Consider the following 20,973-nt stretch of genomic DNA (forward strand, 5'->3'; position numbering starts at 1 on the left):
TAAACATAAATAGACGAAAAGCTAATTATAGGTTTTCGCATATGGAGACGATATAACAATAACAACACATACTCACCTAATAATAAATTCTACTTAGATTATACTTATGCTACTTATTTATTTGGTATCTATTACGTACTAAAGTTAGTTATAATATGTTTTCTAATAGAACATAAGCTGCCGCTAAAGAGGTCCACACTATTACTATTACACATCTGGTTAAAAGTATTACTAGCTCTTACTAAGAATGAATTTTGTCTGTAGTTGCTGTTACATTGAGGAATACTAAGAAGCGGTCTGTTACGCGTTCTTCGCCACGGAACTCTTAAACCAAGTTTACCTAGCAGATCCGGACAGTCAACGTAACCTCGAAATATTTTAATTAAATAAATTATATCGCTGATATCCCTTCTTAATTTATATATATATATATATATATATATATATACCCTTTTTGCAACATCCTGTATTTCGGTCATATTCTAAATGCAATGTTTTAAAAATTGGTTTGTAAGTGGAACTTTTTCATTGCTCGTGTGCGCATTAATCGGATAATTTCAACGGACCTTTGAACCTGAGCTTTTGGGCTTCATTAAGTAATAGGTACTACCATCAAATTCGGAATAACCTAATATGATTTGGCATTAACCTGTGCCTATTCATTAACATTAGTCAGGCAGGGAAGGTATCAATAGTATAATAAAAGGAAATGAAAAATACCTACATAGTCACGTAATATTATGGTTGCTAAGCTAGTATGACCTGTGAATTAATTGTCTTGTGACTTGTCGAGTGGTTAAACATTTGTTGGTTGGTTTTGTCGGCAACGTAGCATGGGACGCCCTCCGGTCTACTTGATCAACAACTTTGACACCCAGTAACAAAAGGAACTTTAAACAAGTGTGGTCGAAATTACATCTCCTATCTGGCATCCCTAACAAAATATTATGGTAATTTAATTAAGCCATTACTTCCTAAAGTTCATTTTTGAAACGGTAATACAAGTAACTGGTAGAAGTGGCTGGATGATGAAGGCAAGGTATTGTAACGAGCCGTCAACTTATGTTTTCGGTTCATTATCTATTCCTTAAAATATTTATTTCATTCATTATTTATACATACACAATGATACCTACTTACTTCGAAAGTAAGTAAGTAAGTACAGTAAGTTTCGAAGTAAGTAGGTATTCAAAATGATTGTAATACAAATATAATAATTTATGTTTCATGAAACGTGTGTCCATGACAAGGTCAATTCAGACAATAGAACGTAACTGCCCGTGTCGACCTTCACCCGAGCAGCGGCAGTAGTGAGTAAATAAAACTGCAACTATTGAATGGTATAATAATATTAAACAATTAATAAGTTCTACGGTTGTGCCTTCACAGTACTTAAGTCAAAGTCAAAGTCAAATATTTTTATTCATCGTATAAATATAAAATTTTCTGATGACGTCAATTTTTGCAAACTACTCTCCGTCCGGATAAGGGGGGGCTAATAGGTAATAAGTTTAGGGAGTAAATAATGTAAATTTCAATCAAAATGTTAATTCATGTATTTCAGTAAAAAATTTCGACTTGATTCTATAAATATTATTTACAAACTCTTAAATACTAATTAAAGCGGGACCAAAGTTCCAATGAAAAAGCATTTTTACAAGTTTTTGTAATAAGTACATATTATATTAATCTTAAATTTTCCGCAAACAACTAAATAAAATTATCATTAAATTGCAATTTAAACTTTTTAAATTAAGTATAGAATTTGTTGTGAGTGAGGAAGTTTATACCATAATATTTAAAATGCAATAAAATATATATTATCTTAACACAAGTAACAAGGACAATACTTAAATCTATGACTTTGTCACTAAAACAAAACGCAGACATCAGCCTCAAGTTAATTATTAATAAGTTAATTAAACACATTTATTAAAATTATACACCTTCATAGAAGATAATGATTAAGCGTTTTTTAGTACCAGCCACAATGTGAGTACAAGCCATAAGGTTTTATTAAATTTCAACTTTCATCATACAAAATCAGTCCTTTTGTATATTAATTACAAATAAAGTATCTAATGTTTTCAATACACATAATAACAAATCTATCTGAAGCAAACCATTAGGCACATATTAGTTAGTACCTTTAATTATTAGACTTCGTATTTTTAATAGTTAATGCACCGAGAACTATCGTTAACAATACTGTTAAACAGTAAAAAAGATTTAAAATTTAAAAACGTCAAATGTAACAATATTCAAATTTAAAAACAAGTGCCTTATACATTTATACATCAAGTACCTACAGTACGTTTCGTTTTGCCATAGTTTTCAATTCTGCAAATCCTGCATAATCATTGTAGAGCGACAAAAGAAGATTCACATTCCATAAAAATAAGCACTCCTACTGATGATTGTTTTTTTTTTTTTTTTTTTTTTTCCTACTGATGATTATTGTGTTTAACTGCCAGTTTCAGTTACTTTCACTACAATGCTAACACATAAAACGTTACAAAATGACAAGTTTGGCAGATATAGTTATGGAAACTGGCAGTAATACAGGCCACAGGCAGTTAAACTTTAGAAGTAGCAGTCAACATGACATAGCTAGCCCTAGGAGTCTCCTCTGGCACTGGTTCCTGTCTAAAGCACCTATGAGGCTCAAACTGTGCTGGTTTCTTCAACATTTTCCTCACAAACCACACCAGACCTACCACCAAAACCATCAAACCAAGAGACACGCCTACCAAGGCCGTATTGAGATTTCTCAACCCTGCTTTCATTTCCAAAGATCCCAATGGACCCATAAGCTGTGGAACCACACAAATCGGTCTCATATCTTCAACTTTGTATTTAGATAATGTCGCACAAACTTCGTAAGGTCCCCTGACAAAACCTTCCATAGATATTTCTAGGGTGGCCTGGCATGGGGTGTCTTTCTGTGCAACCAAAGATCCAGCTGATAAAACTGCTAATACAACATAACAATTGTTTAGTGATGACATGTATCTGGTATCAGCTGAGAGTCGTTGGGATCGTGATAAGAACTTTGGATGAGGCGACGGGACGCCCAAGACTGAAATCAGCACGGTGAGTAGACCTTCAGTTGTGACGTTGGATCTTACTTCGGAGACTCTGTAACAATATGAAAATTCAAAGGATCAACATCATCACTCTTAATAATATAATTATCACAGTGTCACAGGAAAACATAACGTCATTATTGGTATAGGGTGACATAATGCACTTCATTTTCAGTATGTTACTTTCCATAAAACTGTCCTTACCTCAAAGCCGTATCTCCAACAACAATAGGCAGCGTCGGTGTAGTCGGCATAGCGACCACTTCAGGTGCGAAGGTGACTCTTTGTCTGACAGTTTGTGGGGAACTGCAGCCAAGAACCAAAGCCATCGGCACGTCACGGGTGTCCATCTCCTCAAAAGCTATACAGAATCTGTAGGCCACAAAAATGCAAAACATGAGACGAGTAAATTTATAAATGAAAATGTTCTGAACATAAACATAGCATAGGAAACACTCTAGTCAAAAGACATTTGACAAACAAGTGGTAGTGACTAGTGACTGGATAATTAAGTTTTAGGTGCTCTTCGGGAGATCTATATTCAGCGATGGACGATTACGGACTGACAATGATAATGTAGTAAAAATGTCTATAAAAGTTAAAACTTACGTATATAACTCGACAGGGTCAATCTTCAGTCCCCACAGCACCACATTGGCTGGAGTGGCTCTGTGACAAGCCACGTGTTTGGGGATCACCCCGGACTTTGTCACAGTGACTCCTGTGCAGCGAAACCGTCGACTTGGCAGGGCGTCTACTGCCCATGACAAATGGACCTCTTCAGAGTCGTACCAGGCGTCTTGCAGAACTATCTAAAAGAGAAGTTCAGGAGTGAGGTTAGGTGGTAATTTGTTTGATAGTTTTTCAGAGAGAAATCCTTGCGGCTTTTGATCAATAATTAGCACTATTAGTAATAATACACTATATTTAGCTTATTAAAAATAAACTGTATCTACCTTTGTTTTAGAAATGGGTAAATCTTCATCTGTAGGAATGTCCAGTTCCTCATCGTAAATATCATCGTCCAGCCCATCTATTTTATCATCCACATAGTTACCATCACCCGCATTAGGGACCACCATTGGATTATCATCAGCATCACCTTTGACATCATCGTTTTTATCGTTCACTATGTTATTGTAGTCATAATTGATAGATTCGGGTTCTTTATCTAGAGGGTGTTCGATTCTAGTGTCCACGTGTTCGAAGTCATCGCATAGCTTGTTTTTTGATAGTCGAGAGAGCAGCGCCCCCTCTAGGTGAGGGGGGGTGGCGCAGATCGCGGCCGCTTTATCAGATTGAGTCAGGTTTTTTGCCTCGCGCAACCAGCGGGCGAACCCGGCCATTAAACAGTCGCAGTTTAATGGATTATCTGCGGGAGAAAAGGAAATTAGTGTTTTTGTATTTTACTGGATATTTTTCTTGGGTATCTAATGCTTCGATATATTTTTTTAGAATAAAGTACCTAATTAAAAATTGGCAGTATGGGAGCATTATATTCAGCATTAATAATAATTATAATGATTTATTTCAAACATCAAGGTCCATAATTAATTACAAAAAATCATTGGTCATTTTGTTGGCTGATAAAGAGTATATAGTATATAAAAGTAACTGCCTCTGTGGTCTAGTGGTAGAAGCTTCGCTTCATGACCCAGAGGTCCCGGGTTCGATTCCCGGGTAGGACCATCAATTTGTGTTTCTAAATTGTGGTTCTAAGTTTGGTTAGGACACAGAAGGCTGATCACCTGATGTCCGAAACAGTGAAACGATCCATGCTGTCGGATGGGCATGTAAAGCAGTCGGTCCTGCGCCTAGCTCTCTCCAGTCGTGTCGGTCAATCCGTCCCATTGGGTTATGAGAGTGATGGAACAGAGAGTGCTCCTGTGCACTGCGCACACACTTGGGCACTATAATCTACTCCTGCGTAGATGGCTGATCTCAAATGAGATTGGCCGCCGTGGTCGAAATTCGGCTAGGAGGACATTATTATTAGTATATAAAGAGTTATAGTTTGATAGTAAAAAATAAAGAGTTCCGGAATAATATTAATAAATACTTGTATTTTCACTTTACAGTAGAATGACAAGGCGTTATTTAACCGAAATACGTACTCTTTATGATGCCACCGCACGTGCCAAACGATACTGATACATAAAACCAATAAAATTTCACACCTGAAAAATCCGTACAAAGGCCTTTATTTAGCGGAAATCCATTCATCCTATTCTCAATTTCGGTACGCCTCACGATACAACAAAACATATTATCACTTTACGTCAATAGGCGCGACAACAAAGGGGCAAAATGTCATCTGGGAACATGCCGTGTCATGCTGCGTCCATTATCAGGTTGACTCCAGTAATCCTGATCACAACACAAGCAAAAACCACTTTTATTATCTTCCCAATAAAGTCTTACCTTCTATGGTGAATCGCGTCAAATCTTTGTGATCGCTGAGAGCTCCATCGTCGATCATGGATATATCGTTATCGTGTAGAAGCAAATCCGTCAACCTGTCTAGCGATTTCAGGGGCTCCGCTGATAATGACCTCAAGAAGTTGTGCGACAAATCTAGTCGAACCAGGTTGGTGAGCTGAGCTAATGATGCACCTGTAAATAAGAAGCGATTATAATAAGACACGTCTGTGTACTAGGCGTTTAATATTAGGTACTTAGCGACTTTTTTCGTTTGTCGCGGTGGACAACTTGACTTTATAAGCAAAACGACGGGTTATACATCAGAGAAGCTTAACGCGGTGGTAGCTCAGTCGAGTAAGCGCTCGCTTCTCACGCCAGACGTGCAGGTTCAAATCCTGGCACTGAATTTAAGTGTAATGTATGGTATATACTCTATTACAGTGATGGAAAACATCGTGAGGAAACCTGCATAATATCTAGATTTAGCACATTATGTGACCAGCGTGGTGGCAAATGGTCGAACTTAGGAAGGCAGTTTAGAGGGGATATATGCACAACGGCTCAAGAGAGCCAGGTGCAAGTACTTACACCCCCACAGAGAATAGAATAGAATAGAATTATACATTAACTGACCGGACACGGCGACGATCTCGTTGTGAGACAGGTCGAGGCTCGTCAGGTTGACAAGATGGCGGAACGAGAAGTCTTCAAGCACGTCGATCTGGTTGTTGTGGAGGTTCAGATGCGTGAGGTTCGGCAGACCTGGACCAAGAGATCAGGGATTAGGTACCGTCTTAGATTAACAATATGCGAAAAAGATGGTAAACACATGTAAAAACTAAGCAACTGTCGGCTGTCAAACCGATATAAGTTAAACCTGATGACAATCGCTGTACCTAACCTATCAATGAATAATGTCACAAATCCGAACTAAATCAAAATAAGCGCTCAGTGAGAGAAGTGGCGTGTTATTTGTCCAGACGTTTTTTTTTGTATTGTACACTCTATTTAGTTAGTTTAGTTAAGTTAGTTAGGGTGCAATTCCACTGCATATGCTATGCAGCTACGCTGCGATAATTTAAAAGTAATACGTTCCGAGCAGCGTTGCGCTATGTGGACGACCAAAATATGATTGGTGGATATCAAGCGCCGCCATAGCTACGTAGCATCGCACCATAGCACATAATTATTTGGTGGTAAAGCACCTAAGCAGCACTGCTTATCTGTATGTAATAATTTGTATGTATCTGATAGATATTTGACAGATTAGCAATGTTAGAGCGGTTTAATTTAAAATATTTGAATTTGATTTGAACTTAGTTCAACATATTGATGAATATGGCATTTAATACAACAGCCGTACAAGAAAAACCTACATGTTTAACTGGTGATTGAATCATTCCATTTACGACACTGCACATCTACTGCACATGTATCTAGTTTTGTAAGACGCAACTCACATCTGCATCTTCAAGTCAGTGCTCACCTAATAGAGCTATTTTACCGGGAATGTTATTGCGACCGGCTTTGGCAAAGGGATTCCCCCATTCAAAGGCAAGTTTGGCATGGCTGCCCGGCCATAGCTCATGTGGCCACTGTTATAGTAAACAGAAATTACTGGCCATTGATCTAAAACGGGCGTTGTAGGTAGTGCTGCTGAAATATCGATAGTTTTGAAATCGATTGTCGAACGCTAAATATATTTAGAAACCGAATTGATAGCTCGATCTATTGCTATACTATCGGTGAACTATGGATATTGATGGTTGCTGCTCGATAGTATCGGTATAATAATATAAATAATATGTGGCGACATCTGCTATTTTTATTATTATAGGTAATATTGTTGTTCTTTTAGTATGTTACGAACATTGTTCATGTTTTGGCAGGCAAAATAATATGAATACTGAGTATTGCAGTGGAAGAGACGTTGGTATAAATGACCTGTCGATACTGTCCTGTTTTTCTTAAATCGATATCGATAAGCAATGGAAATTGACCCATCAAGCGCAACACTATTAGTTGGTGCTAGGCCAAGTTATTTTGCTAATCAATTATGTGGGTTAGTGCTAGTGACCGAGTAAGGTAAAATTGTATGAGGGATTGAGCCGAAAGCAGGTGTACTAGTACCGATCATAAAAATTCACACTCACTATATGTAGAAAAAAATGCTCAAAAGGGCTCCCATACATAAACACGATACGACGCGACGTCGCATTGTGCCACTCTCTCGCTTTCTCCATTGATCTAGTGGAGACCACGAACAGGCGAACGCAGCGTGAGACGCCCACCTACCTGATGGAACGACGACCTTAGGCGGGCAGCGTGTATTGGCTTGATGAGGACGGCTGATGATTGAGAGTTGTGGTGGGGCGCTCCTTGGGAGAGGCCTATGTCCAGTAGATGATGATTATTGGCTGATGATGATACATACCTGCGAGTGCCCCTCGTCTGATGCTCGCGAAGGTGTTGTCAGCCAACTGCAATACCTCCAGGTGGGGCAGTGACGGCAGTGTGAACTGGCTGAGCGGGCCGGCAAGGGCGTTGCTGGATAGATCCAGGTCTTTGAGGTACTGGGCTGCCTGCGGAGAATAGAATAGGATACTGTTTATTTTGAAGCATGAAAGAAAATATTAAAAATAGTCAACTTATAAATGAAATGGTTAAAAAGGCGTTTTTATTGCTTAAAGCAGCTTACTGGACCACCTTTGAAGGAGGGGCAAGATAAGAAAAGATAAGTTATTATTTATATGTGCACAGAGTAGTTGGTGAGTATGTTTAGGAAGACATAACAAAAACTTAATAGGAGATGAACGTAGGTGAATGTACACGAAATGGAGATTACATTATTACGAAAGGTCCCGAACAGCCTTTGTCACACGCTATACAAAAATATTTTAAAGTGCAGACGGGCATCACGGGCAGGCAAACAAGGTGGTTAAGTACATTCTAAAATTATCGAAAACGTTATGTTATCTAGTACAGACTTATAAAAATTACGCTGACGACTTTGTACTTACTTTTAGGGAAGCCAAGGCAGGCACTTTAAGTAGGTTGCCTCTAAGTCGAAGTACTGTAAGTTTCAGTAACGGCTTGAACGCATCTGCCGAGATATCCGTTATCTGATTGTCGCTTATATCTAAGAACGTCAAGTTTTGGATGCCCTGAAATGAAGAAAATATTTATTATCATCAGAAAGATTTACTCAACAGCGTCTGCCAAATGTCGGCATTGTTAAAAACTACCACTCATGGAGGTCATGTCCTGCAGTGGACTAAAGCGGTTCTTACACTGTCAGGTATCACTGGGTATCACGCTGCATGAGACGTGTATTGTTGGTGTTTTGTTCTGTGTTTGGAATCAAGTTAATTTTGACTTCTAGCCATTGACAAAAACCTGGGGAGAGAAGGGTTTACCTTGAATGAATTGGAGTCTAAAGTATGGATCTTATTATTGGACAAGTCGAGTCGATCCAACTTGTACAGTCGCGCCAGAGCCTCCGTCGGTACTGAGGGCAGTTGATTGTTCGGTAAACCTGGAACCAACGACGATTATTTACTTCACCATATAAATGATTCCCATCTTACTCAATAAAAATGTATGTAAGTAAGTAACAGCTATATTATAGAAAAATTTGCGATGGTCATAAATGTCGTTAATTATGGGAGATACATTGAGGTGCCTTCGGGAATTTCACGGATATCGTGGACCCAAGTCCACTCTGGTTTGAGCGCACCACTAAAGAACTAAGTAAGTACAGTCTGTTGTTGTGGGAATATTAAACGACAGTTAAACCGTCAACATGTAGCCGATTCCGAAGACAGCAAATCTATTTTTCCTAGCACTATCAATAGGTAAATTTTACCCACCGAAAAGTTACCTAGATTTACACAGCTAATAACCAAGTCGACTTTTGATAACATCCGTCTCCATCACCTCAAAAGTCTTACCCAAAGCCATGACAGTCGCGGCGAGGCTGTTGAACGCGTTGGCCTGCACCCTGCGTATGTCCCCCGAGGAGATGACCAGCCCGTGCAGCGCGGCGCCGCCCAGCTCCCCCCCCGCGCCCGCCGTCAGCGCCGACACCCCCCGCAGGGACAGGTCCAGGAGCGAGACGGCTGAGTTCTTCTTTCTCGCTCTTTGCTCGCGGAGGTGACGCCCGATTATCTGTGGAGTTGTAGAGTTTAGTGTGGGTGGGATAGGAAAGGTTTTGTTGTGACTGTTGTTGGTAAGGAGTCGTTTAAACGAAGCGAGGCAATACAAACTTAACCGGTATTTCCTACCCCGTAAAGAGCCGAGCGAAACGAGGCCATACACCTCATCCGGCATTCCCTAAAGCATATAACCTTATCGGCATTTTCTGAACCCTAAAGACCCGAGCGAAGCGAGGCCATTCAAACCAACCCTTTATTTCCTAACAGTAGCACAAACTTAACCGGCATTCCCTAAAGCCGAGCGAAGCGAGGCCATATATCTCAACCGTGTAGCCATAGACTAATATTGTTTGTACTGCCTTTAGCTTAGAGAACTGAACGAAGCGAGGCAATAAAAACTTAACTGGCACCTTCCAAACTCCAAAGAGCCGAGCGAAGCGAGGCGATACAAAGTAACCTTATATTTTTAAATTGTAAATAGCTGAGCGAATCCAGACAAAACAAACCATACTGGCATTTTCTAAAACAAGGGTTTAGGAAATGCTGATTTAATTTGAATTGCCTCGCTACTCGAAGCTCTTTATTGAAATGTATGGCATCGCTTCTTTCAGCTTATCCTTCAAACTTTTCCTTCATTTTAAAGTTCGAACGCTATCCTTTCACCACGTCTGTTCACAATCTTGACAACCCCTACCAGCACATTGTTAAAGAAGCGCCACAAGTTAACATCGGTCTAATCAAGGCCTAAATATAGTTCCATTGACAAACAGACATGAGAACGGGAGTGATCGGAGCTGGGGGTCACTCTATATGATGAAAAACTAAGTTTCGGAGAGCTGCTGCGAGAACCACGACTCTATCTCGTTGTATTAAACGTGCCGATTGCACGACAGCTCTGGTTAGTTCGTTTTTCGTGAGTATAGAGTAACCCTCCCGGCACAATGGACTCGAGAGATTGCCTTCAATGACGCTCCAATAGATTATTGACGTAGAGTTACGAAGCGGTAGAGAGGACGTTGAGTGATTTTTTTTAATTTTTTTTTTATTACTTTTACATGATGCCTTTTATTTATGTAGCCATGAGCTAGGAATTATATTTAAAAAAACCTTGGTAATTTTGCGTACATTGACTTTTATTTTAATTTTTAAAATCCTCTTCCTCTGCTGTCACTGTGCTGAGATTAATTTACGTTTAAAACTTATTGCTCTAACATGATTCATGATCATCATCACACTCCATCACGTCCCCACTGCTGGAGCACGGGTACTCCTTCCAATGGAGGAAGGTTTTATGTCTTGTCCACCACGCTGGCCTATATAGTGCGGGTTGGTGGACGCAAGCTTGTGCTGAAAGAATTTTCGGGTAAGTGGTCAAGCAGACCGACTTCAGATATTTTCTAAATGCCTACCCGAAGGTTTGCCGAAAAAGTAGGCGGGACCCTTAACTTGCCGTCCGACTCAATCCGAGCACACACTCTTACATAAATATTTATAAGTATTTAATACAGTGGTTATAAGGCAAGAAATATGGTATTTATTGGACTAACTAACGTATTAAATTCTTCAACGCAAATCCCTTACTTCACTTATACTAAAACATGAATCTTACAAATCCTTCATAGCTCTATGGTCCAGGATGACGCTCCTTCAGAAAGCAGGGAACAAATAGGCCAGCTTAATATTATATTTTATACATATATGCAGGCTGGATCAAATGCTCATGTATGTACATAAAATATTATGGGTTTTGGTGGAAACATTGCCTTACAACCACCCCAAAAACTTTTTTTAAGTGTTAGGCCGTTGTTGTTCTTAACACTTAGACCAACTAACCAAAATCTATTTCACCATAAGTTGGTCTGAGATTGTGTGAACTATTAGTACTTAGTACTTAGAATAACAGCTCAGGTATTATTATTTACTTTTTAGGTAATTTTTGTTTAGGTTGGTGAAATTACAAAATTTATAATCTCACGTTGTACAATATAAGTATAAGTTGCTGGTGGGTACTAGGGGTTTATAGACACGAGGAACATTTTGTCGACAGTTTTTAATTCCTTTATGTTGTCTTTTATTAAAATTATGCAACTGACTTACCTACCACAAACATTTCATGTTTTTTCCCTGAACAACAAAAAACCTTGTCTTATTTTCTCACATATTCTCACACAAGAAGTTATAAGCATTATATCGTCATCAATTCTTGTTTCTTATAAACCGCATTGAATGGTAAGAAACAGTTTTTTCTCAGAAATAGGTACAACTTCTTGCAGTAATGGAATCTTGGGAAATGTTAGGTGGAATGGAATACATCAGAGGACATATTTATAAACCCCCGATTGAAATAGAAGAGTTTTCTATGTTCTAGGCTTATAAAACATAGAAAATAGTTTTGTTTTTTGTTGCGATTTCATAGTTGATTGGTATCTACATTAACCTCCCAACGGCAAGGTCACTCATAAAATTCAACCCCATAAAACGATACCCTTGTCGATTTTCAATTTTGTCATCAGATTTCCATATTTACGGATGGAAAAAACGTTAAAATAATCGTTTGAGTACTCATAATTTATTCAAATGTTATAAAATGTTATCGTGTTACGTTTACAATAAATTGCATTAGAAACGCAGGTTAACCCTGAATATGGCACCGTATATGTAACCCAGTGTGACATGTGACTTGATGGATCATCCCCAGTTAACCCTCTCGAACACAATCGTCGACATGTCACAAGCTTTCAGTATCAGAGACCGACACTGAACATTAGTCATGGCATGACGCTTGAAGGGTTAACACACAAATAACAATGTTTGTCTTTGTGTTATACTTTTCACAGACATTCGCTAGAAATTGATGATCTAAATGAGTTTGAATACTGGTGCAGACTATAAAAGAAGTTTAATGTATATAGGCATCAGTACAAACAATATACAAACATTGTAAAAACCAAACATAAACATTCCTTTATTGCAATTGCAACACAAAGAAATCTTTAAATCCTTAATTTTCCTTTCACTGTTCATGTGTATTTTTCTTTTTCTAATTACATAAGAGAATGGTATTCCTAAAACGCAGTTATAACACCAAAACGCAAACGAAAAACCCAAGACAGTTTCCCATTTACCATCGCCAAAGAATCCCAACCAATATGGCTACATAATCGGGCTTTACTTTTCTCTTAACCTCCGCACGTCAAATTAACACCACACCATTAACTTGACACAGAATCGCTTTAGCCGAACAAACGAAAAAAGAATAAATAACGGTCCTATTCTCGAAACACAGCGAGTTCCGCAAACAATAATGGCGATCGATCGACGATCCGACACCTGCGTGATTCGCGTAGACTTTGACAAGGGTCCTATTCTGTTGACACAGACACGACCTCGGGCGTCAATAAACGTCTTACGGAATAGTCCCTCTCTGCGCCACGTTCGTTCGTTCGTTCCAAATCCGAATTGGAAACGTCCGTTCTAATTTCAAACCGATAAACGTTGTAATTTTCCTTTTGATCAGCGCATCATCTGGTTTGAGCCAGAGGGATTTGTGATTGTTTGTTTATTTATTTGGCCCTGTTGATTCATTGTTTGTGTTACTATTGTTACTGTTTGTTTTATTATAATAAGACTCTGAACTATAATTCAAAATAGGAAATAATAATAGGAGGTCAGCATACATTGAATTCCCAGAGTGCAATGTAAGTTTGCATAGAATATTTTTCTGTGTTAATAATGATAATATTTAAGCATGGGGAAATACATGATGACCCAAAAGCCAAAGATGATTCAGAAGCCCAAGGTATATTGCCGTCGATAACAAAAAAAAAACGCTGTCTATCCTTCACCAAGTACTTATCTGCGGAAAATCCCTTGATCACCGCTCTCGTTGTAAGCCAGCTCATAGCTCAGGCGTGCACGCTGGGGGCATATCGACAAGCGGAGGCAGACTTCATGTGACTTTGTTTTATATCATACGACACAAACTATTTAGTTACCTAGTATATGGTTTTGTTGACTACGGCCAAGAAAAGTAAGGTTCAATGTTAGGATAAAATTTGGGTGTCTGTAAGTGAAATGTGTGACCGGATTCAAATTCAGTTATTGTTTTGAATACTTTATACAATGTGATGTTAATGTTACAAAGAAGGCATGAAGTCTAAAGATGAAGGCAATCTGAGTAGTTCCACCGTTTGTCGTATCGCTAGGTTTGCCTATCATCGTTGGCTTTTGCTTGTTGAAGTACCAGGAGCACATAGCAATGAAGAAGGTACCTATAAAGCAGTATGGTCGCCAGCACACCGCAGTGTGTGCGGCAGGTCACAGGAGCACTCGGCCGCGGGGCGCACACCCACTTGGGCACTTTACTATGTTCCCTCTTAGATGACTGCTATGCAATTTAGTAAAAAAAATCCACCCAAAAGATATAAGAACGAAAGATGGCGTCGGATGAGATCATAAGGTGAAGGCAATCAGAGTAGTTCCATCGTTTGACGTATCTCTAGTTTTGCCAAAAATTTGCTTTGCTTGTCTTCTTCTTTCTTTCTCTTTTGCTTGTATAACTACCAGGAGTTAAGAGTAAAGAAGAGCTTACCTGCAAAGCAGTATGGTCGCCAGCACACCGCAACGTATGAGGTAAGTCACAGGAGCACTCGGCCGCGGGGCGCGCGCTCAGCGCCGGGCAGCGCCACTCCGCCGCCACCAGCGACGCCAGCGCCACTAAGCACGCCAGCCTCATGCTGCGGGGAAAAGAGGAACTAAATTAGTGAACACTAGTGAACAGTCATGAAAACTATGTGAAGATTTAGGATCGAAAACATATCGATTAGTTAAACGGAAGAAGAAGGCTTGGAAACATGTCAATTAGGTAAAAGGACGGCGCTATAGCGCCACTAAGAGCACTAGCTTCATGCAGCGGGGGGAAATGGAACTAAAATAGTATACTGTGACAAAAGACAAGCGACGCGATGGGGAACTAAATAATAGACAGTGACAATAGACGAGTGATGTACGCGCCACTGAGAATGCTAGCTTCATGCTTCGGGAGGACAGTTAACTAAATTAGTGTACAGAGATAAAAGACTAGCAACCCAATCGCCGATAAATAATAGAAACGAGGGAACTTAATCATATAAACGTGTAAAATGAATTGGGAAAATAGATACGACATTGGCATTGTCAATGCTGTGGGGAACAGCAAGACATTCGTTTAAAAGTTTGCGTATTTATAAGGATACTTATCTCACACCCAGTTGCAGAAACGTCCTTTAAGTTTTAAAAACATCATTAAACCTTAAAGTCCAATTAAGTCGTTGCAGAAAAGCATTTTAATGTGACGTTTCATGAGACTTTTAAATTTATCTAATGAAATGTCAAATTTACCCTAATGAAATGTCAATGTCGTTTTTTCTTCAATTTTGCGTTGCACAAAGCCACATTAGCCACTAAAGTGACTTTATTTTGACGTTTGGTCCCTTAAAATATACTTCAAATCTAATGACCCAAAAAGCATCCATTATAACCAATTTTAAATTTATTTTCTTATAATAATTATTTATGTATTTGAAACTATTTCAATCAGGAATTGTAATCGTTATTATAGCAGAGGAAAACATTTATGTGCTTGAATTGGAACCAATATACACAAGTACTCATTACCAAAATTTCGCAATCTATCTATGCAGTGTTATCTCTTTATAAATAAAAAACTGTATTTTAAAATTGTATTTTTAATGTTTAATATTACTACAATAGTAGGTAATTCACATTTATAACTATGATTGTTGAATAAAAGTTATCTATTCAATTCTCTGTGGGTTGTTAATGCCTGCACCTCTGGCTCTCTGATGAAACCTGCCCAGCCTGCATCTGCATATCCACGAAGCGGCTTTCCTGTGCTTCTTCAATACGTAAGGCAGGTCTTGGTCTTGGTCTTGGTCTTGGTAATAATGGTCTTCCAGAGAATCTGGTCGTAGCAGCACCTAACCTACCAGTTAAAACAGTAACGAATAACGCGTTTTCTTTCGCAGTTTATTTCAGGTCACATCTGCATTTTTCACTTGTTTATCTTCCAGTATCAGCATAATTTTGCAGTTATGTAGTTAAGTAGGTAAAACAACATTGTAATTATAAAGGAAAACGATGCGGTGGTATTGTTTGTTGATTGTTATTTGTTAAACATTTAATTTTGCGTTTTGTTATAGGTGAATCAAATCTCAGAATAATGTAGAATTTCTTTGATTATTGTAATTTTATGCCAAACTTTATGATTTTTGCATGATCAAAACGCATTCGTTCACTCATTTCTACTCAAAAGTTCATTCATTTCCTAATGAGCACAGAGAAGATATGTTGAACTTATCATTACTTAAAGGAGCAATTTCTATGTCCAAAAAAGTTTTGTGCAACAGCTTTAAAATAATGGAATAATTAGTGGTAATGACATAATAGCTAATGTGACATTTTAAAGAGGCTTTCTGCAACTGAGTGTAAACATAATAGTGGTGATCGAGGGCTGATTTACGCTGCGTTTCCAAAATTTTCAGCAGAGATCGGTATGAGATTGCATCTAGTATATCTTATAATATAAAGTATGCTTATGCTTATACGACTTTGGTATAGTATAGAGGGAGTCTGGAGCCTTTCCGAATAAATATAACATAAGGATACAATTGCATAGGAGAAAATAAAATAAATTAAATCAACTTGTTTGTATTTGCAAGCAATTCATGCATTTCATTCCTTACGTGTCTCTAACTAAATGTGTTTAAAATTCACACTAGAAAATGGTCACAAAACTACAAACAAACATGTATTTTTTGCTAAACTTTATCTCTTGAATTCTCCAAACGTAAACAATTTCCATTTTCTATTTGCCAGCCACATCGCCCGTATTCTACAGATAAATGCCAAACTACGTTCAAACAAAGATAACATGACTAGAGCCCGCAGTATACAACAGTATATACCTATCACGCAGTAAAACAAATAGACAATGAATGGTTTTTATATACTTAACTAATATTTTTAAGTTTGTACTTAACTAAATCCAGGTTTCAATTAGGTATTCCTTCAGAATCACTAAATTTCTTTGGATATTATAATGTCAATGTCATAGAAAATTGGATTTCAAATTTCTGCTTTTCCACCCGTTATATCAGTTTTGATTCAATCACCTAAAATACTTTTTTTTATCAACTGGTGAGAAATGTACAAAATTTAAAAATTACTTTTCTCTCCAGTAACGTAAAAATCTCAACTTCTTCGTGCCTTATCTAATAACGGCTGAATTTTCAGTCTAAACTGACTTTTGTACACAATTTCGCAGTTTGCATCCCAACAGTTTAACACGGCTGGTGTGCAGGGAACAAAATGTAGAACATTTAGGTGGCCCCACTAAACATGCTAACATCGTTTGCGTCGTGGTCCTGTGTCTGTGCAGCTATCTATACATATTGCAGTTGCCGATGCAAATTCAACTACTAAATGTGCTAGGTGTTGTGTGTGTGGTGAGCTACGCAGTTTTAGGAGTCACTCTTTGCACCCGCAAAAGAGTTTAGTGGTAGAAAAATAGGATGATTTGGTGCTTACAAAGGGTTTCTGTGGGATAAAATCATGTTTTTGATTTTAAAATGATAGTCATAATAATATGACTATCAAATTAAAATCACAATTATTAATCTACACCTGTGTGATATTGATATGGCATTGCAACTCTCAATTTCCAGAGGGAAATTATAAAGTTATGATGATAGTGCATGTTTATTCATCAATACACACTATATAAAGTATGACACAGAATATTGAAAAGTTATATTGTCCGTGTACAGAAAATAAATAACCGAAAAATAAATAAAATAAGAACGATTTGATAAGTGTCTCACAAATTAACACCAAACCTGAAGCAAAATAATGCATAATTAATGAGAATGTATATTTCAACTGGATCAACCTAAGGTAAGGACTCCATTACCATAATTTCACAGAATTAGAACGCTAACTCTATGGGAAAATGGGATTATACAGTGGAGGACTTTCTAAGCACAATGATTTAAACTTTATAGCTACCACTCTTAACTCGTGAGCCATAAGGCTTAAATATTAAATGCAACGTTGAATTGACTGTCGACCACTTTGCCACCACTACCACCAAACATTGTCACGTTTTTGTTGCGAAACCTAACAAAAGACCTTAAATGGACGCATCGTATAAAGGGTCTCCACTGAGAACTAATAAAATATTTGTAATAGACGGCTTAAGGGGTAGCGCTCGAGAGTTTGACCTCTCGAATATTCCATAACATATGGTTTGGGGGGCTATTCTGAGCTGGTCAAGACGTCTGTATATCACAGGGTTGAAGCGTGTGTGTGACAGAGGATGTGAAAAGCACAATTTCGTGCAGGACGGGTCTGCCCATTCGTTTTATAATAAGGTTACAAGGAAAAACGTTTGGCTTTTTGCCGACGGTGCCATTGTCTGAAAGCGGCTTTCATCTCAGTTAGTGTTAATTGTATTTAAAAGGTCATTGTTTGGAGCAGATGTAACTTTTTTGTCCTCCCGCAAAGAAAGGAGGGTCTTTGCTTTTGTTAATCCGTTCGTGTTAATTAAAAGAAGTAACAATTGTTAGGAATACGGTTTCTACGTTAACGCTTTTTTTTAGATTTCGTTAAGTGATTTAGGAAATGAACCTGGTGGTTTTCTTTGCGTCACTGAAACTGCATATGAAAATTACTTGTACACGAATTTTTCTACAACAATCTGCCAGGGTATGAAAAAAAGAATTTTCCATGCTCTACAGCGAGGTGATTCTGCTAGCGTGATGAAAACTTTTTCGTCCGAGATGTTTTTGTTTTGACTGAGTAGGTACTTTGACAAAGCACACTTGTTGATTTTTTGTTCCATGAACAATATTATTTTTTGTTAAAAAAAAACCTATTCACCACAAATAGTCCAGCAACAGACCTCCCCTTAACACGCATTGCGTACGAATCACGAACGCATAAACGCATCAAATTGGATAATCGCATGTGACCGTGCGCTCTGGACGCGAGCGCAGACTGCAGCGCGGCTTCCACCAGCCACCACCAGCCACCAGCCGGCACCCTCAGGCATCAGGCATCAGCTAACTGCAGACATCAGTCATAGTATCCAGCTACAGTCATCAGGCATCAGGCACCAGGCATCAGCTAACTGCAGCAGGCAGCACCTACCAGTCTTTAGCCATCAGATACCTACTAGCTATCAGGTAACATACCTACTTGTTCTTCTTCTTCTTAGCCTTATTTAATGTCCATTTTCTTATCCTCTATTTATTTATTTATACTTTTATTGCACATATTACAAAAGTAGATGTACAATCAGGTGGACTGAATGCTAAGAGCATTATCTACCAGTGAACCTGCAGGAGGTTCAGGAGCAGAAAGTAGGGAAGTGCAAAAAAAAACCTACGCCTAAAATCATGCACGACATGATTTTAGGCGTCTAAATAGCAAGCGAATATAATAAAAATACTAAGTAGTAAGTCCTCTTTTTGTCCCCCATACTTTATAAGTACTATTTTTCAAACATCTTGCATTTTAATACGGACCTGTGCGATTGAGGTAAAATATAAATAAGTAACATTTTGCAAAACGTAATTTTGGTTTCAATCAATCACAACTTCAGAAGCAATTTCACAATATTTCTGATGGATTAAATACAGAATCCAACTATGTTCGTATTTTGTTTGTGTGCGCGAATCGATACTCAAATCTGCTTCATTCAAAGGCTCCGTACAATTAAATCACCGAATGTAATTTTTTCCATTTTTATTCTAGTTTTTTTTTCATGCTTTCAGGTTTTGCTAATACATAGGTACCTCTAAAATAAACGTGTAGGTGGCAAAATCATAAAAATGTTCTAAAATATGACCTAAAAACAGCTAACATTCATGTTCTCAGATTAAATTATCTTAAAATAAACCTTTAGCCTCCTGGCCTTTACATACCATAAGATTTTTGATTGGAAAAGATACAAAGGTCAAGGTGCATGCCTTTCCGCTAGATTATTTTGTGCTCACGCATTGATTCATATAAATATTAACTTAAAAAAAAACATATTTTTAATACATTTCATCTATCAATTGATATCTTTCTTGTTGACTTTGATTCATACGGAACCCTGAAAAGCAACATGTGAAAATAAAAACATCCTTTGACAGATTTCGCAGCTCTGGACTTCCTGAAACATGGCGCTGGCATAAAGAGTACATTTTAAAATGTTAAAAATATAAGCTAGGCTTTTACTGGCGGGAGCAAAATAAATATAATCTTATTATTTGTAAAATATTTTCACATTTTACTGAAGGTATCAGTAATATTTTAACAAAATTTATGATTGCTTTTATCGGATACGATATTTTCAAAAGGATTTTTTACCTTCAATTAGCCTAATAGGATGGCTCTATTTAAATTGAGTATATTTTATCATCGGACGAGAAGCTCAAAAGGTTTCAGTTTTAATTATACTCGTAAGTTTGGTATTTATATCTGTCTGTCTGAGATCTGTGTGTCTACAAGTTGAGCAGATACTGCTTTTCGTCCATTTTTGGCGTTACGTGACTTATGCCAAACGTACAACCTCTGCTTTTCATGCTCGCGGTTAAAACCACACTTGCCATCCAGCTCTTGCTCAAAGCTGCTAACAAATAACATCAGAAACACAAATTAATATTACAAGCTGCGATGTCTCATTTCATTTCAAATTACAAAACCTACTCTGGTTACTGCCGCTACAAGATTTCCAAGATATTATTATTGAGATACGTTACTTTTTCAATTCAATTCTCTATTATGATTACAATTCGGTATTCACAGTTAGACTACCGAACACCGGAAACATACATTTTATCACCACTAGACAACCTCCTTCAGTACCTTGCTTTATTACATCAACTAATTATTTATACAGGCACAAAATTCCCGAATTATAAAAAATCGTTGATAAAAATTTGTTTAGAAAGAATCAGCTCCTGAGTCACCCGTTTCAGCTTACCGATACCTTTTTTAACACCCTGTATAGTCTACCTCACTAAACACACTAGAGCAAAGCTCAAAAGCGCACCACGAACAGTTGCGATCTTTCTTGCAATTATTTTGAGCTTTGCCTGTTACCCAGTTAGTCAAATGAGAAATGCGACCCGCTGTGCTTTCTACTTACCTTTGTCGCGATTTGATTATTTCTACTGAAATTCTACGCTACGGTTGTCTTTAGTAAACTGTTAGCGGGAATATGATTTGTTTTGCAACTATTCGTGGGGTTTGCTCTGACTTCAACA

The 20,973-nt window shown here is 37.9% G+C and overlaps 2 protein-coding genes across 2 annotated transcripts in view; one reads left to right on the top strand and one right to left on the bottom strand.

The window, feature by feature from the left end:
• Nucleotides 1-1,539: 1,539 nt before the first annotated feature.
• LOC105395622 (leucine-rich repeats and immunoglobulin-like domains protein 3) overlaps nucleotides 1,540-20,973 on the bottom strand; it is a 76,155-nt gene continuing 56,721 nt past the window's right edge. Inside the window, exons 2-13 of the mRNA XM_048631143.1 lie at nucleotides 14,253-14,397; nucleotides 9,458-9,674; nucleotides 8,924-9,042; nucleotides 8,528-8,671; nucleotides 7,942-8,089; nucleotides 6,141-6,269; nucleotides 5,508-5,699; nucleotides 4,043-4,458; nucleotides 3,696-3,898; nucleotides 3,291-3,458; nucleotides 2,449-3,138; nucleotides 1,540-2,410 (exon numbers count right to left, since the gene is read on the bottom strand). Coding sequence (XP_048487100.1) covers nucleotides 2,577-3,138; nucleotides 3,291-3,458; nucleotides 3,696-3,898; nucleotides 4,043-4,458; nucleotides 5,508-5,699; nucleotides 6,141-6,269; nucleotides 7,942-8,089; nucleotides 8,528-8,671; nucleotides 8,924-9,042; nucleotides 9,458-9,674; nucleotides 14,253-14,396 — 2,442 coding nt within the window. The 5' untranslated portion in view covers nucleotide 14,397 and the 3' untranslated portion in view covers nucleotides 1,540-2,410; nucleotides 2,449-2,576. The remainder of the gene's footprint in view (nucleotides 2,411-2,448; nucleotides 3,139-3,290; nucleotides 3,459-3,695; nucleotides 3,899-4,042; nucleotides 4,459-5,507; nucleotides 5,700-6,140; nucleotides 6,270-7,941; nucleotides 8,090-8,527; nucleotides 8,672-8,923; nucleotides 9,043-9,457; nucleotides 9,675-14,252; nucleotides 14,398-20,973) is intronic.
• The window catches only part of LOC105381977 (lysozyme), a 30,278-nt gene continuing 28,131 nt past the window's right edge, over nucleotides 18,827-20,973 (top strand). Inside the window, exon 1 of the mRNA XM_048631142.1 lies at nucleotides 18,827-18,903. The gene's annotated coding sequence lies outside the window, so the exon portion shown is untranslated. The remainder of the gene's footprint in view (nucleotides 18,904-20,973) is intronic.

This window comes from Plutella xylostella, chromosome 28 (assembly GCF_932276165.1).
Source record: "Plutella xylostella chromosome 28, ilPluXylo3.1, whole genome shotgun sequence".
Classification (NCBI taxonomy): domain Eukaryota; kingdom Metazoa; phylum Arthropoda; class Insecta; order Lepidoptera; family Plutellidae; genus Plutella; species Plutella xylostella.